We start from the raw sequence: 14,716 nt of genomic DNA on the forward strand, positions 1-14,716 counted from the left end.
CAAGAAGAGCAATAGTTAGCATAATACAATCACTAAACTCTTCTTGGCGCCTCTCTATGCATTACCAGAGAACAAGGGAGAAGAGGATAAGGCCATGAAAACATGGTAAAATGGTGTACATCTTCCCATGTGGTGATTGCTTGAAATGGCTACAAGATCTTCACGCCATGTTGGGGCATGCAACAGAACATAATCTCCCTCAACTTTAACACCAGAGGCACTAATCACAAATTGTAATGTCCCCCTCTTGGATATCAGACCTGTCTGTGCCCTTGCAGAAGCCAATCATGGATTCTTTAATCCCACAAAAGCAGAAATAAAAAATGACAGAAAAAAATGTTACGAGAACACCAGTTCTAAAAGGATATTTTACATATATCTCAAGACACAACACAACCCCAAACTCAAGCACAGTACAAAATAATCATCATTCCACATATGTATACCGAGAGGACCAGCAATTATTCATACAATAGATTTGGATTATAGTCAGTGTGGTCAGCACCTCCCAATGAACTAATCTTGACAGGAAAACGGAAACTACAAGGATCAGGACACAACCATAATCTCATGATCCTCCAGCGCATGCTCTCATGACAAGACAAAGAAGGAAAAAATTGCTCATTTAAACCTCACACAGCCTCTCATTACATCCCAGCTAAGAAGGAACGTCCCGAGCATAAGCAGGCAACAGGATACCAACCATGGTACAGGACCTGGTCCAGCACCCCCAGTGCACTTAGGAATCAGTAAACCGAGGATACTCAGAACATATCAAGACTCAAGCCTCTCAGGACTTTCCTACTAAGTGCCATCGAGAAGGAACGGCCCAAACATAAGGGGGCAACAGGATACCAGCCACCGAACCAGACCTGGCCTAGTCCGGCACACTCTTGCACAAAGGAGTCAGTACCCCAGGATACACAGCACATACCAAAACTCAACACTCAGCCAGCCTCACTCACTAACCGCAGCCCAGGGCAATGCACCAGCCCGATTTTTAGAAAAGATATTTTATTCCAAACATAAACAATAACAACAAAACCACATTCTAACAAAACAGAGTTAACAGTTTGTACATGTTTCCCCTTTTAATCCCTTCATTCCCCATCATTGCCACCCCCCCCCCCACCACGTTGAACAGCTAAAATAACAGCTCCTCAAATATTGTCATGAATAGCCTCCACCCTACCTCAAAGCCCTCTTCCGAACACCCTCAAGATATACTTAATCTTTTCCAACCAGAGAAACTAGTACAGGTCTCCCAGACAAGCCACAATCTCTGGTGGAGTACCTGAGCTCCAGTGCAAAAGAATCCGTCACCATGCAATCAGCGGCGAAGGCCGCGACATCAGCCCCCTTCCTCTCCAGCAGCTCCGGCATCTCTGAAACCCCAAATATCGCCACCACGGGGTCCAGCTTCGCCTCGGCCCCCACTATCCTCGATAAGGTTCCAAACACCGCCTCTCTGAAGCTCTCAAACTTCTCGCAACCCCAAAACATGTGAACATGGTTCGCCAATCCCTGCCCATACTTCTCACATCCATCCGTTACCCCGGGAAGAACCCATCATCTGAGCCCAAGTCATGTGTACCCTGTACATCACTTTAAACTGAATCTAATCATTCTAGCACAGGAGGAAGTTGAGTTCACCCGCTGCATCGCCTCACACCAGGGACTCAATCCTATCACCCTCTCCATTCCCCCTATCACTTCCGCTTCATCCTTTCCACCAGCACCTTACCCTGCCTTCCCAACCACCCGTATATGTCCCTGATTCTGCCCTACCCCACCTCAATTGGGAACAGCAATTTCTCCATCAGCATGTACTCTAGCAGTTGGGGGAACGTCGGCAGCTCCTTTCAGGCAAAGTCCTGCACCCGCCAGTACCTAAACTCACTCCCCCTTGTTAACTCAAATCTCTCTTGCAACTCATCCAACCCAACGAATTTCCCCTCTGAGAACATGTCTCTGACACGCTCCAACCCCTCCTCCCTTCACCGCCTATATATTCCAAACATCCCTCCCCCGGCTTAAACCTGTGGTTCCCATAGGGGATGGTTTAGCACAGGGCTAAATCACTAGCTTTTAAAACGCAGACCAAGGCAAGCCAGCAGCGCGGTTCAATTCCAGTACCAGCCTCCCCAAACAGGCGCTGGAATGTGGCGACTAGCGACTTTTCACAGTAACTTCATTTGAAGCCTACTTATGACAATAAGCGATTTTCATTTCATTCCATACAGTGGTGTCAACAGCCACATACCTCTTCATTCACCTGAGGAAGGAGCAGTGCTCCGAAAGCTAGTGTTTGAAACAAACCTGTTGGACTTTAACCTGGTGTTGTAAGACTTCTTACTGAACTTGAGTGGTAGCGCCCCAGGTTTTCCCCCCACCCCACTTCATTCACCAGAACACCTCACTTTTCCCTACATTCAATTTATAGCCAGAAAAAGCCCCGAATTTCCCCAACAAGCCCATAATTTTACCCACACTTTTCAAAGGGCCCAACACAAACTACAACAGGTTGTCCACATACAGTGATACCCCTTCTTCACAATCCCTCACTCTTCAGCCGATGCCTGAAGGGCCATCGGCAATGGCTCGATCGCCAATGTAAATAACAACGGCGACACTGGGCACCCTGCTTCGTCCCCTAATGCAACCCAAAATACCCCAAACATGTCTCGTTCATTCGAATGCCAGCCATGGGGGACGCATACAACAATTAAACCCACTCCAAACATTTCGGCCCAACCTTTCCAAGAACTAACAGGTACCTCCGGTCAAACGCCTTCTCCGTGTCCATGGACACAATCAGCTCTGGCCCCCGTCCCCCTAACTGAATTACTTTCAGCGACCTCCTAATGTTACTAGAGAGTTGCCTCCCCTTCATAAAACCCGTTTGGTCCTCCGAAACCAACTCCAGGCGCACCCCTCAAACCTGCACAGCAACATCTTCACCAGGACATCTGTGTGTGAGTACTTCTCCTTTTTCAGGATCAACAAAATCCACGGTTGCACTAATGTAGCCGGCAACTCACCCTTTTCCTTTTTTAAAAATGTTTCCAATTAAGGGGCAATTTAGTGTGGCCAATCCCCCTACCCTTCACATCTTTGGGTTGTGGGGGTGAGACCTACACAGACACAAGGAAAATGTGAAAACACCACACAGACAGTAACTATGGACCAGGATCAAATCCTTTGCCCCGCCTCACTAAACAAACCCACCAGGTGGGGAGCCAACTCCGTCGCAATCTTTTGTAAAACTTCGCTGGAAAGCATCCGGCCCCGGGGCCTTCCCTCACTGCATCCTACTAATTCACTCTATCATCTCCCTTACCCACAATGTAAAACTGTCCCTGCAATTTCTTCCTCTCTGCCAACAGCTCTTAATGGGGCTGCCGAGTAACTCAACTATCTCGTCCACTAACCGTCTGTGCTCCTTCCTCCTCATCCTATACCTATGGGCCTTGAACAAAATAATTTCCCCCTGGACCACCGCCTTCAAGGCCTCCCAAAACATAGCCGCTGACACTCACCATTCTGGTTGAGCTCCACATCGTTCTTAATCGCCACTCTCACCTTCCCACAAAACTCTTTATTAGCCAAAAGTCCCGAGTCCAACCTCTACCTTGGCCTCTGCACCTGTCCTGAAGAGATCCTCACATCTAACCAGTATAGTGCATGGTCTGAGATCACAATTCCTGCATATTCCACCCCTACTGTCCCTATCAGTACCATCCAGTTCACCATTAAAAAAAAAATCAATCTTGGAATACACCCTATACACATGCGAGAAGAAGAATACCCCCTCCCTCCCTCCCAGGTTCCCGAACATCCACGGAACCGCCATCCCATCCTTTCCATTAACCCTCCCAGCTCTTTCACTATACTCGACCTTCCATCTACTTAAGGCCCAACCTATCCAACCTTGGCTCCATTACGTAATTAAAACACTCCCCATGATCAACTGGTGAGAGTCCAGGTCCAGAACCACTCACAGTAACTATTTTACAAAACCAACATCGTCCCAATTAGGCACATAGACGTTTACCACCACCGACATCCCCTCTAACATCTCACTCACTATCACATACTGCCCCTCCCCCACCGGTCCCGTACCTCCCTGGCTCCCGAAAACCCATCTCTTCCTCAGCCTCATCTGATCTTTCTCTTGGAGATGCATCTCCTGCAAGAAAATTGCTTCCGCTCTCAAACTCTTCAGGTGGTCGAACACCTGAGACCTCTTGACCGGCTCTTCAGCCCACGGATATTCCATGTCACGATTCTCACCGGAGGCCTACACCTCCACCACCCTCTAGTGCAGGGGTGGGCAAACTACGGCCCGCGGGCCAAGGTATTTCTGCGGCCCACCAAGTCATTAAAAAAAAAAAATGTTTTTCTTTTTTAAAATTTTTTTTTAAGGTTAATGGGGGGGGGGGGGGGGGGGGGGGGGGGGGCTGTTGGGTTACTTACTGGTATAGGGTGGATACGTTGACTTGAGTAGGGTGATCATTGCTCGGCACAACGTCGAGGGCCGAAGGGCCTGTTCTGTGCTGTACTGTTCTATGTTCTATATGAGGCGCCCAGGATCATAACCGGGTGAAGTAATTATTTTACTTAATATACTATGCGGCCCTTTGTGAATTGTGAATTTCTGAATGTGGCCCTTGCACGGAAAAGTTTGCCACCCCTGCTCTAGTGTCTGCCATGACCACCCTTAAACTCCGCCTTGCCTCTTTCCATTCTAAACCGGGCCCATCCAAGATGCCCCCCCCCCCTCCCCCCCCCGACCACACACATCCTCCATAAATGCCATGTCGCATTTACCCCCACTGGCCAACCATCGCAGCCTCCTCCCCCACTGCACTCACGTTCACTGGCATTGCTCACTAGCATGGCAACTCCTGCCCAAAGGTTTCCCCATCCCACCCCTACACAATCCACCTTAACTTGTACAACAGGCACCCAATTACCATAAAAGGTATCAAAGACATCAACACATCCAAAAAAGTCCTGAAAATACAACAATTACACAAAGAAAAACCTCAACAACACAAAAGACCTCCCGAAAAATGTAGGGGGTGGGAAAAGCAATCACCCCCCCCTCCCCCTTTACAAATTTAAACTTCTTAACATCCCCCCACATCGGTAAATAAGAACAATAGCAAAACCCAACTTTCATGGACATTACTCCTCCATCCAAAATCACCATTCATCTCTCAGCTTGTGATCAATGAAAAAATAACTCGCCTGCTCCAGCCTCCCAAAGTAATATTCCCAGCCATCATAGGTTCCCCAAAGTCTGGCCCATTACAACACCCCGAATCGAACCTGTCACCAGTACAGAACTGCCTTGGCCTGGTTGAACCCTACTCGCATCCTGACCAACTCCACTCCACTGTCCTAATAAATCAATAAATCTGGACTCTATTTCCCTTCAATTCACAGACCCATTTCACCTTGGCTCACCTCAGGATCTTTTCTTTGTCCAGAAACCTGTGCATCCGCACAATTATTGCGCCGGCAGAAACCTCCTTGCTCTCGGCTTCTGCCTCGAGGACTTATGGGCCCGGTCCACCTCTGGGGCTTTGTCCAACATCTACTCCTCCACCAATCTGGCCAACATCCTCGTGACGTAGTTCGTGGCGCTCGTTGTCTCCACTCCCTCTGGCACACCCACAATCCGCAGGCTTTGTCACTTGGACCTATTCTCCTGGTCCTCCATTTTGGACCGCAACAACTTGCAGATTCCCTAGGATCACCACCTCCGCCTCTAAAGACAGAATACGATCACTCTGGTTGAACATCACCTTCTCCACTTGCTGGATCAATGCCCCCTATGTTTTGAGGCTCTTTTCCACCTGTTCCAGGTACCAGAAAGAGGTGCCACTGTCCCCTCAATCACCTTCAACCAGTCGCTCCGTATTTCCTTCCTTTACTGTCGAAAACCCTCTTTAATGAAGCCCATCAATTGCTCCAACTGCAGCTTTCCCGTTGACGGCGACTCTTTCCCCCTCTACTATTTTTATGATTGATTCTGCGCCACGAGTCTCCTCTAACTCTTTCACCAGGTCTTTCACTGTCTTCAGCTGGGTCTGATAGCCCATATCCATGCTAATCCAGGGGAGAACTTGTTATCCTATACTCTCCGTTCCACTTATCCGCCGAATAAACCCAACATATGGGGAAAAAAGGTCAAAACTAACACCTTCAAGCAGGAGCCACCCTATGTGCGACCACTCACTCCATGGCTGCCACTGGAAGTCATGCACCAGCCCCATTGCCACCAGAAGAGTCACGTCATCCTCCACTGAGGTGACCCCACCACCGAGGTTCAATTTAAAAGGCAAATCTCCCATGTAGTGAACAGCATCTAAAATATGTCGAGTGCCAATTTTATTTGTGTGCTCTGGAGACATTCCTGGTGTCAGTCTGGAATATAATGAGGCGCCTAATGACTTTTATAAGATCTCTTCCAGAAATTGGCTGGTCTGATCATAACAGGTACTAGGACAGCATTGATCAGCTTTTCCAGGAGCAAATATGACCAGACAAAAGCCATGACCAAAAGAATGTTTTCCTTGAAGCCAGTGAAAAAGAGAATAAAACTGGCTGTTGATTTGCTATTGTTCATTGCTACACCCAAAATGAATTTCACTCCCATTTTTCTCAACTTTTAATAAGAATACAATGCTTTATCGCTATGTTTGTTGTGTAATATGTATTTCTTGATACATCTTTATCTTGTGCTTTTCTACCTTGTGGCAATTATGTTTTTAACTACCTTTTCTTCTTTACAGACTGTCTTGCAAGAAACAACTGGCTTAAGTCAGTCCAAAACCAAAATCATTTGAGGCTACCTTAATTTTCAAGTTGCATTGGATTTTTGTATATTATCAAGTCATTACTGGGTTACTCGGACCATCTGGATGTCAGGATGCAAGTGATCAGAATTATTTTGTTGCTACTCCTTTGTAGAGCAGTGGAGTTCATGAAAACAAGGAATGGCAGACATGGAAACAGAATGAGGGACTGTGGCAAGAAATGCCTCAAAAGGCATTCCACTCATGTCAAAAGGTTTGCTCAATTCCTTAGCACAATATGTAGTGAGAGTCTTCATATGAATGAGAAAATAGTGGATTGTCAAGATAAACGGCTCATTACAATTCCTCCTAATTTGCCAAAGGATGTTGTTCACTTACAATTCGCAGGAAATAGGATCCATAGCTTGAAGAACTCAATGTTTTCATCATTAAAACATTTGAAGAGCCTCGACTTACAACGAAATGCCATAGCAACTATAGAACCAGATACTTTTGAAGGATTGGATGAACTCCATACTTTATTGATTCAACATAATCAATTACAGTTTTTGTCAGAGGAAGTTTTTATTCCTATTCCTAAACTAAAGTACCTGCGTATCTATGGCAACCCCTGGAATTGCAATTGTAATCTAGACGAAATGGTCAGGAAATTGCAGATCCCTGGCCAAAGAAATCTAGGCAGCCTGGCCAAATGTAAAGCTCCAAAAAGATTTGCTGGTCATAAGTTGAAGACAATCAATGTGAACTTGCTCTGCGATGATGAGAAAAATAGTACAAACCCCATACCTATCCAGAACACTGCTGATTCGACTAAATGTAATATCTACCTCTTCCCAAAGTCACGAATAGATTGCCAAGATAAAGGTTAGTATGACTTCTAAATAATAAACAATATTGCACTGAACTGTTAGCCTTCATTTGTGATTTAATAGTGGCTTTACAATGCAATGCAAGCTCTTGAGACAATGTATTAGGGTCTTGGAATCTTCCAGAAGTATGCATTTTCTCTCATTTCTGTCCTATCTCTCCTCATGCCTTCTCTGAGCTCATCTTGTCAATGCTATCTATCTTCAGCTTCCTCAACCCTACTCCCATTAAACTGCCAACCACCCAACTTGTCCTCCTGCCCCATGTTAGCTGATATTATTAACATTCTCACTTTAGGTGCGGTTCCTCTCTCCTTTAATACTGCTGTCATTAATCTGTTATGATCCCCATAAACCTACTTACAGAGGCTCATTTTGGGATCTGCCATGGTCACTCAGCTCCTGACCTCGCTACAACCTTGGTTCAAACATGGACAAAAGAGCTCAATACCAGAAGTGAGGTGAAAGTGACTGCCCTTGGACATCAAGGCAACATTTGACCGAGTATGGCTTCACGGAGCCCTAGCTAAATTGGTGTCAATGGAAATCGGGGGAAAACTCTGCTGGTTGGAGTCATACCTGGCACAAAGAAAGATGGTTGTCGTGGTTGGAAGTCAATCATCTCAGCTCCAGGACATCACTGTAGGAGTTCCACAGAGTAGTGTCCTGGGCCCAATCCTCTTCTGCTGCTTCAACTTTGACCTCCCTTCCACCATAAGGTCAGAGGTGGGGATGTTTGCAGATGACTGCAACCACCATTTGTGACTCCTCGGATAATAAAGCAGCTCCATGACATGTCCATGACCAAATGCAGCAAGACCTGGACAATATCCAGGCTTGGGCTGACAAGTGGTAAGTTACATTTTCATCACACAGGTGTCAGACAATGACCAGAAAGGATCTAATTATCGTCTCTTGACACTCAGTGGCATTACCATCGCTGAATCCCCTACAATAAACATACTAGTTGTTACCATTGATCAGAAACGGAACTAGACTGGCATATTAATACTGTGGCTACCAGAGCAGGCCAAAGGCTAGGAATCCTATGGCGTGCAACTCACCTCCTGATCCCCCAAGCCTGTCCACCATCTACAAGGCACAAGTCAGGAGTATAATGGAATATTCTCCACTTGCCTGGGTGAATGCAGCTCCAACAATACTTAAGAAGCAATCCAGAACAAAGCAGTTCGCTTGATGGCTACCCCTTCCACGATCAATCAATCCTGCCACCACCAACGAACAGTGGCAGCTGTATGCACCATATACAATATGTACTGCAGGAACTCACCAATGTTCCTTAGGCAGCACCTTCCAAACCCATGCCCACTGCCATCTAGAAGAACAAGAGCAGTAGATAACTGGGAGCCCTACTACCTGAAGGTTTCCCTCCAAGTCTCTCACCACCCAGCCTTGGAAATATATCGCCATTCCTTCACTGATGCTGGGTCAAAATCCTGGAATTATGTCCCTAAGAGCACAGTGGGTGTACCTACATACACCACAGGGACTGCAGTGGTTCAAAAAGGCAACTCACCACCACTTTATGAAGGGTAGCTAGGGATGGGCAATAAATGCTGGCCTAACCAGCAACGCCATATCCCGGAAATGAATTTTTAAAATATAAACTTTTAAAGAGAAATTGAAACTTCCAATAAATAACAGAAAGGATGACATGTAAAGATTTAACTTTTAAACTTTTACTGTCTCACATGACTAAACAATGCTATTGACTAAACACTTTTTCTTTTGTATTCAACTTATACTTTACATCAGGTTTTTCAAACTGCAGGTGGTGACCCGGGTTTTTCAAGCTGTTGTGGCCCACGGGTGAGTGTTGGAAGGGTCACGGAGTGATCGGGCATGGTGTTCCCAATCACGGGGAAGCATCCAACAACCGCAACCAGCTTCTAAGAATGACGGCTGTGACCGACTTTTAAGTTGAGAATGCTGGTCACAACTGGCCTTTAAATGCGAACGCTGGAGTCATGCCAGCAGAAGCGGCGTCAGAGAGCAGGTCATGTGCCTGGTATGTACACTGACGTCATGTATGTACGTCCATATTTTGGGTGTGAAATCACAGAAGAGAGATTCCTCCATTTTGTAGCTATCAGCAAGCAAACAACAGGACTGTGAAGAACTGAAGATTAATCATTTTATAATAAGGAAGAGCGTGCCAGAGACACAAACAGGCCAGGATCTCACAATCAAATCTGCTGGAGAGAGCTGCACAGGAGAGTCAATGGCAGGACAAAGCGGTGCTGGTGTGAACTGTATACAGAGCTCCAGGGCCTCTGGTAAACAACCCATGAAGAAACAGCAGTTGGGTGTTAGCCCTCCTTAGTAGTCGCCCATACATGTCGCTGCAGTTCCCTTTCCCTAGGATGTCCGCGTCTAGTAGGTCCTCTCGCAGTGATTGTTGTGTTGGTCATGAATATGTTCTTGTTTCCCTACATGGGGCCTTGTCGGACATTTTGGTTAGCCCGAAGAGCTGTTACAGTTGCTTTCACGACTGGAATGTTGCTACCACACTGGGCTCGTTGAGTATTTATTCGGTGGGGATGGAAGTGCCACCGTAGCTAGGACCCGGAGGGAGGTCCCTCGGCACGAGCCCTCCTCCATAAGCACCGACTTGGCTTCAGGCTCATTTATCCACCCCTTTACCCTCTCCGCCTGAAATACCGTCAATTACCATGAGACGGGAATGGTGGAACAATCGAGGCTTTATTGAACAAGATGTTATGCCTCCTGTAGCTGGAACCAGAATGGCTGCAGCACAGAAGAGCACACACTTTATACGCCACCTGCTGGGTGGAGCCAGAAGGCAGAGATTTACCGTCGTACCAGTAATATATGGGCAGTGCTGTAATACACACAATATACCGCTAGTGGTGACTACCACACCGCCATTGCCACCCAGTGACAATATTGCAGATTTGGGAGGGCTAGGCCCCCCATGGTGCTCGCTCTCTGCAGTACTCTTTTGGGATCCTTGTGTTCTTCGTCCCCCACACAAACGCCATAATCAGGTTTTCTAGTGAGTTGAAAAAGACCTTAGGGATGAAAATCTATGAATCTATAAACATCTTGTGCAGGTGTGGGGTCAATGCCGTCGCAAATCTTTTGTAGAAGTCAGCCGGGAAACCATCCAGTCCTGGCGCCTTCCCCGCCTACATAGAGCTAATATCCTCCATGATTTCTCCCAGTTCTCGCAGCGCTTCCAGGCCCCATCTCGTATCCTCCCTCACAACTGGCATGTCCGGTCCATCGAGGAACTGCTTCATCCTCAAGTCCCCTGCTGGGGACTCGGAGGTGTAAAGCCCCCGGTAGAAGTCTATTTTCTCGCAGAAAGCCTTATCAGCCAGGAGGGCCGTGTCCACCTCCATGGGAGGTATTGGGCATGGCCCATCTCCAACCTCACATCCATATAATGTGGAGTGTAGTTGGAGATTACAATTGCGGAATATTCCGCCCTTACTAGCACTGGAGGCACCCATTTCCTCACTGCAAAGTCTATCCGTGAATATACATTGTGCACTTGGGAGAAGGAGAATTCCTTCTCCCCTGGTGGGTGAACTGTCAGGGTGAGCCCCTGCACTCCAGGATTTCCCTTTGTTCAGGGACCCTCCAAAATGGTTGCTTGTGGATTCATTTTGTACCAAGTCGCCATGTGTGGCTTGTTGTAGCCAGCCTGATGCCCTCGCTCCCTCTTTTCCTTATGGTGAAAACACCTTGTGGTGTTTTCTCCCCTCTCCCCAGTCATCCTTCCACCCCCCTCCCTGTGATTGCCCCCACCTCTCCCTTCCAGCTATTTCTTCCACCAGTCGTCCCCCTGTTACGGATGTATGCACCCCCACCCCTGCCCTTGACAGGCGCTTTCCCGCTTGTACCCTCTCTCCAGCATGCTTGCCAGTGCTGGCTTCCCCGCTAGTGTGGTGCCCCCCTCCTGGTGCTAGTTGTGCATCCTCCCGTCACCCATTCCCTGAGCTTCTTATCTGCCGTTCCCCTCACTTTTTCCAGCACTCTACTACCCTCACTCCTTCCTTCCTCTCTTTTCTCCCTCTTCCCCAGAACGAGGCAGCAAAATGCAACGCAAAGCGTTCGACATGGTGGTTCACAGTTGACAATTCAGAAAGTTAAAGTTTCTTCCTATGAGCTCTTCATCACTGTCCCTGCTGCCATTTCTCTGGTCCGTTCTCCAAGACAAACTTGTCCACATCCACAGGGGTCGTGAAAAAGTGTTCCCTGCCTTGGAATGTGACCCAGTGCATCCGGTGCATCTTGGCGATTAACACCCTCGGTTGTTCCCTGGCTCTGGGCTTTGGGCAAAGCAACTGGTGTGCTCTGTCAATTTTTGGTGGGTTGGGTAAGCTGTCCCTTCCCACCAGGTTGCCCAGCATTTGGGCCACATAGTCCATGGGGTTCCTATCTTTGATCTTCTCCGACAGACCCAGGTTTAGGCGCCTCGACTAGTTCTCCTGGTCGTCGATTTTCACCTTCAGGCTCCCCTGTGTCGTGACCAGCCTTGCCACCTCTTTCTCTAGGGCGATGATGCAGTTGCCCTGGTCTGTTGCAGCTTTTCCAGCCCTTTAATAGTACAGTAGTCCCCCGTTATACCGCGCTCCGCAATACGGCGGGGGGGCTTATGGACCCCAACTGTCAGCTTCCCTCTCCAGATCAAAGTGAGCCGGCCGCTGAAATTGACACTGCCGGCTGAAATTGACACTGCCGGCTGCTCCTCTCTCACTGAGATTCAGTGAGAGAGGAGCAGCTCACACAGCGTCCGGAAGTGGATAGTGCAGAGCTACAGCTGGTACCTCCATAGTGGTTGAGGTAGGGTGGGGGTGGGGGGGAGGGGGTAGGGGTGGCGGTGTGGAGAAAGGCCTGAACTGCAGGGGTTTGGGACCGAGGAAAGATGCGACACCCCCCTGCCACTTGTTCCCAAACCACCAAGTTGACAGCCCTTACACCTAAAACTGAATCCCAGCCTTGCCTTTGAAACTGACATGCAGCGCAGGGTGCAAGCACGTGCGGCAGATGGGGTGCAGACAGCAAGACCTTGTAAGTTCCTGGTAAGTTTCTGTGGGTTGTTTTAATTAGATCCACGATGGGGGTTTTAAATTTATTTAAAAATCTATGCATGCGCTTCCCATTGTGAGTCTACGGGGGTCTGACCTCTCCCCCCGCCCCCCGTAGACTCACAATGGGAAGCGCATGCATAGATTTTTTAATAAATTTAAAACCCCCATCGTGGATATCCGCGGCTCGGATGCAACGCGGGTGGCTGTCTTGGACCCCAACACCCGCGTTATAAAGGGGGACTACTGTATTTTCTGTTTCTGCCTTTATAAGCACTTCTACTCCTCACCATGCACCGATGTGGGAATTCAGTACACAATTGCCTGTCTTCAGTTTTACAGTTCAAGTCCGGTAGAAAATCGGGGGAAAAGGTCCAAAAGTCCGACCCAAGCGGGAGCCACCAAATGTGTGACTTACTCCTTCTTTTCCGTCACCGGATGTCTCTTTAACAGTATTTTCCTGTGCTTCCAGTGCTGCTCTGCCTTGTCTAGGGCCATCTGCATAGTCGCCAGAGCTTCCGCAGCCTCACCCTTGACTGCAGATTGAATATCTGTTTTTGTCTCTTCCTGATGTTCTCTCAGTTTTCTTGAGAGAAACATCCTCCACCCATCCCCTGGTGTATGTGTGTGTGTGTGTGGGGGGGGGGGGGGGGGGGGGGGGTGCCACATAACAAGTTGGGATTTTTCTCTGTATGTAAATGGGACTTTGTTTCTACACTGTGAGGTGGTCACTCGTTCCAATACTGTCATGAAAAGCTACATCAGCAATAGGTAGATTAGTGATGACAATGTAGAGCAGATTCTTTACCTCTCAATGGTTCGCTTTCCACCACCTCCAGCCCCCCCCCCCCCCCCCCACCCCCACCCCAACCTTCCCCCCCCCCCATCCCCCCTCCCCAATTCCAGGCTCTATTTGGCACATATGTCTTTCTGTACTCAAGCAGCTTGGCCAGTAGTTCTGTTACCAAGCCACTCTTGGTGATGGACTCTGTAGCTTCAGTTTATGGAACCCAAATGTAATAGCCTTCAAATTGTGGATATTTGAACAAGTATTTTCATACCCAGACCCCAGATAATGCCTCCAAGCATTTTGCATCCCATGTCAGTGTCCGTACTAGCTGACAACATTTCTGCCTTTTAGATGGAAAGACCTATCTGGAGCAACTTCTGATGTGCCAGGAACTTTGATACTTTTAATTAGACCTTATTCATCATGAACTGCTAAATTCAGCCCTTGCTTGACAGAAGCATCCGGGTTATTTAATGAGGCTACAGTAGATGGGACTCTGTTATTCAGTGACAAGTTTCCCCTGGCCACCAATCCACTGTTGCCCTGCATCATTATTTGTACATGTTTAATTATAGAATGTTACTTTAAATATTCCAAACACAAATCAATGCAGATAAGTTGTTGAAATAATTTGACAACGGAAATAAGGTGACAAAATTATTTAAATTAATATTATTAAATTAGCAGAAAATAAACCTAGATGATCCTTTTAAGAATTTTTTCCTGCTAGTTATTTTTCCTTTCTCTTCTGAGCTTGTCTGTTTCAGGGTGCAATCTCATTGCATCTCTTCAAATTTTTCATGTGTAAATCTGAAGCAGCTAATAAACTGGAACTCAGATACCAAGGCATGGTATCCATATACCAGCATATTCCAGCAGGAGATACTTAAAAGCAACCAGGATCAAGAACTCTGGCTGAGTTTTCTATCCCATCTTTGAGGCACTAAAGCCAAAATCTGATTAAATCTACAATGTTAACTTAGTATATTCTTGTTCTATGTATATCAATAATGGAAATCAAACACCTATTTAAGTAGTTTTGTATGGACATAGTAAATACTGCTTTTTAATATCTGCATTTTTGAGGACAGAGCAAAAATTCAATTTTAATTTTGGTATGTCAGCATATTATTGGAAGGAGTACTGTATTTTGAA

At 47.1% G+C, this 14,716-nt stretch overlaps 2 protein-coding genes across 4 annotated transcripts in view; one reads left to right on the forward strand and one right to left on the reverse strand.

Annotated features, from left to right (window-relative positions):
- fbxl13 (F-box and leucine-rich repeat protein 13) overlaps positions 1-14,716 on the reverse strand; it is a 399,689-nt gene that overhangs the window by 229,566 nt on the left and 155,407 nt on the right. The gene's annotated exons all lie outside the window — the stretch shown is intronic.
- Positions 1-14,716, forward strand: part of lrrc17 (leucine rich repeat containing 17) — a 72,791-nt gene that overhangs the window by 30,309 nt on the left and 27,766 nt on the right. Inside the window, exon 2 of the mRNA XM_038811558.1 lies at positions 6,804-7,691. Coding sequence (XP_038667486.1) covers positions 6,941-7,691 — 751 coding nt within the window. The 5' untranslated portion in view covers positions 6,804-6,940. The remainder of the gene's footprint in view (positions 1-6,803; positions 7,692-14,716) is intronic.

This window comes from Scyliorhinus canicula, chromosome 11, assembly GCF_902713615.1.
Source record: "Scyliorhinus canicula chromosome 11, sScyCan1.1, whole genome shotgun sequence".
In the NCBI taxonomy this organism is placed as follows: Eukaryota; Metazoa; Chordata; class Chondrichthyes; order Carcharhiniformes; family Scyliorhinidae; genus Scyliorhinus; species Scyliorhinus canicula.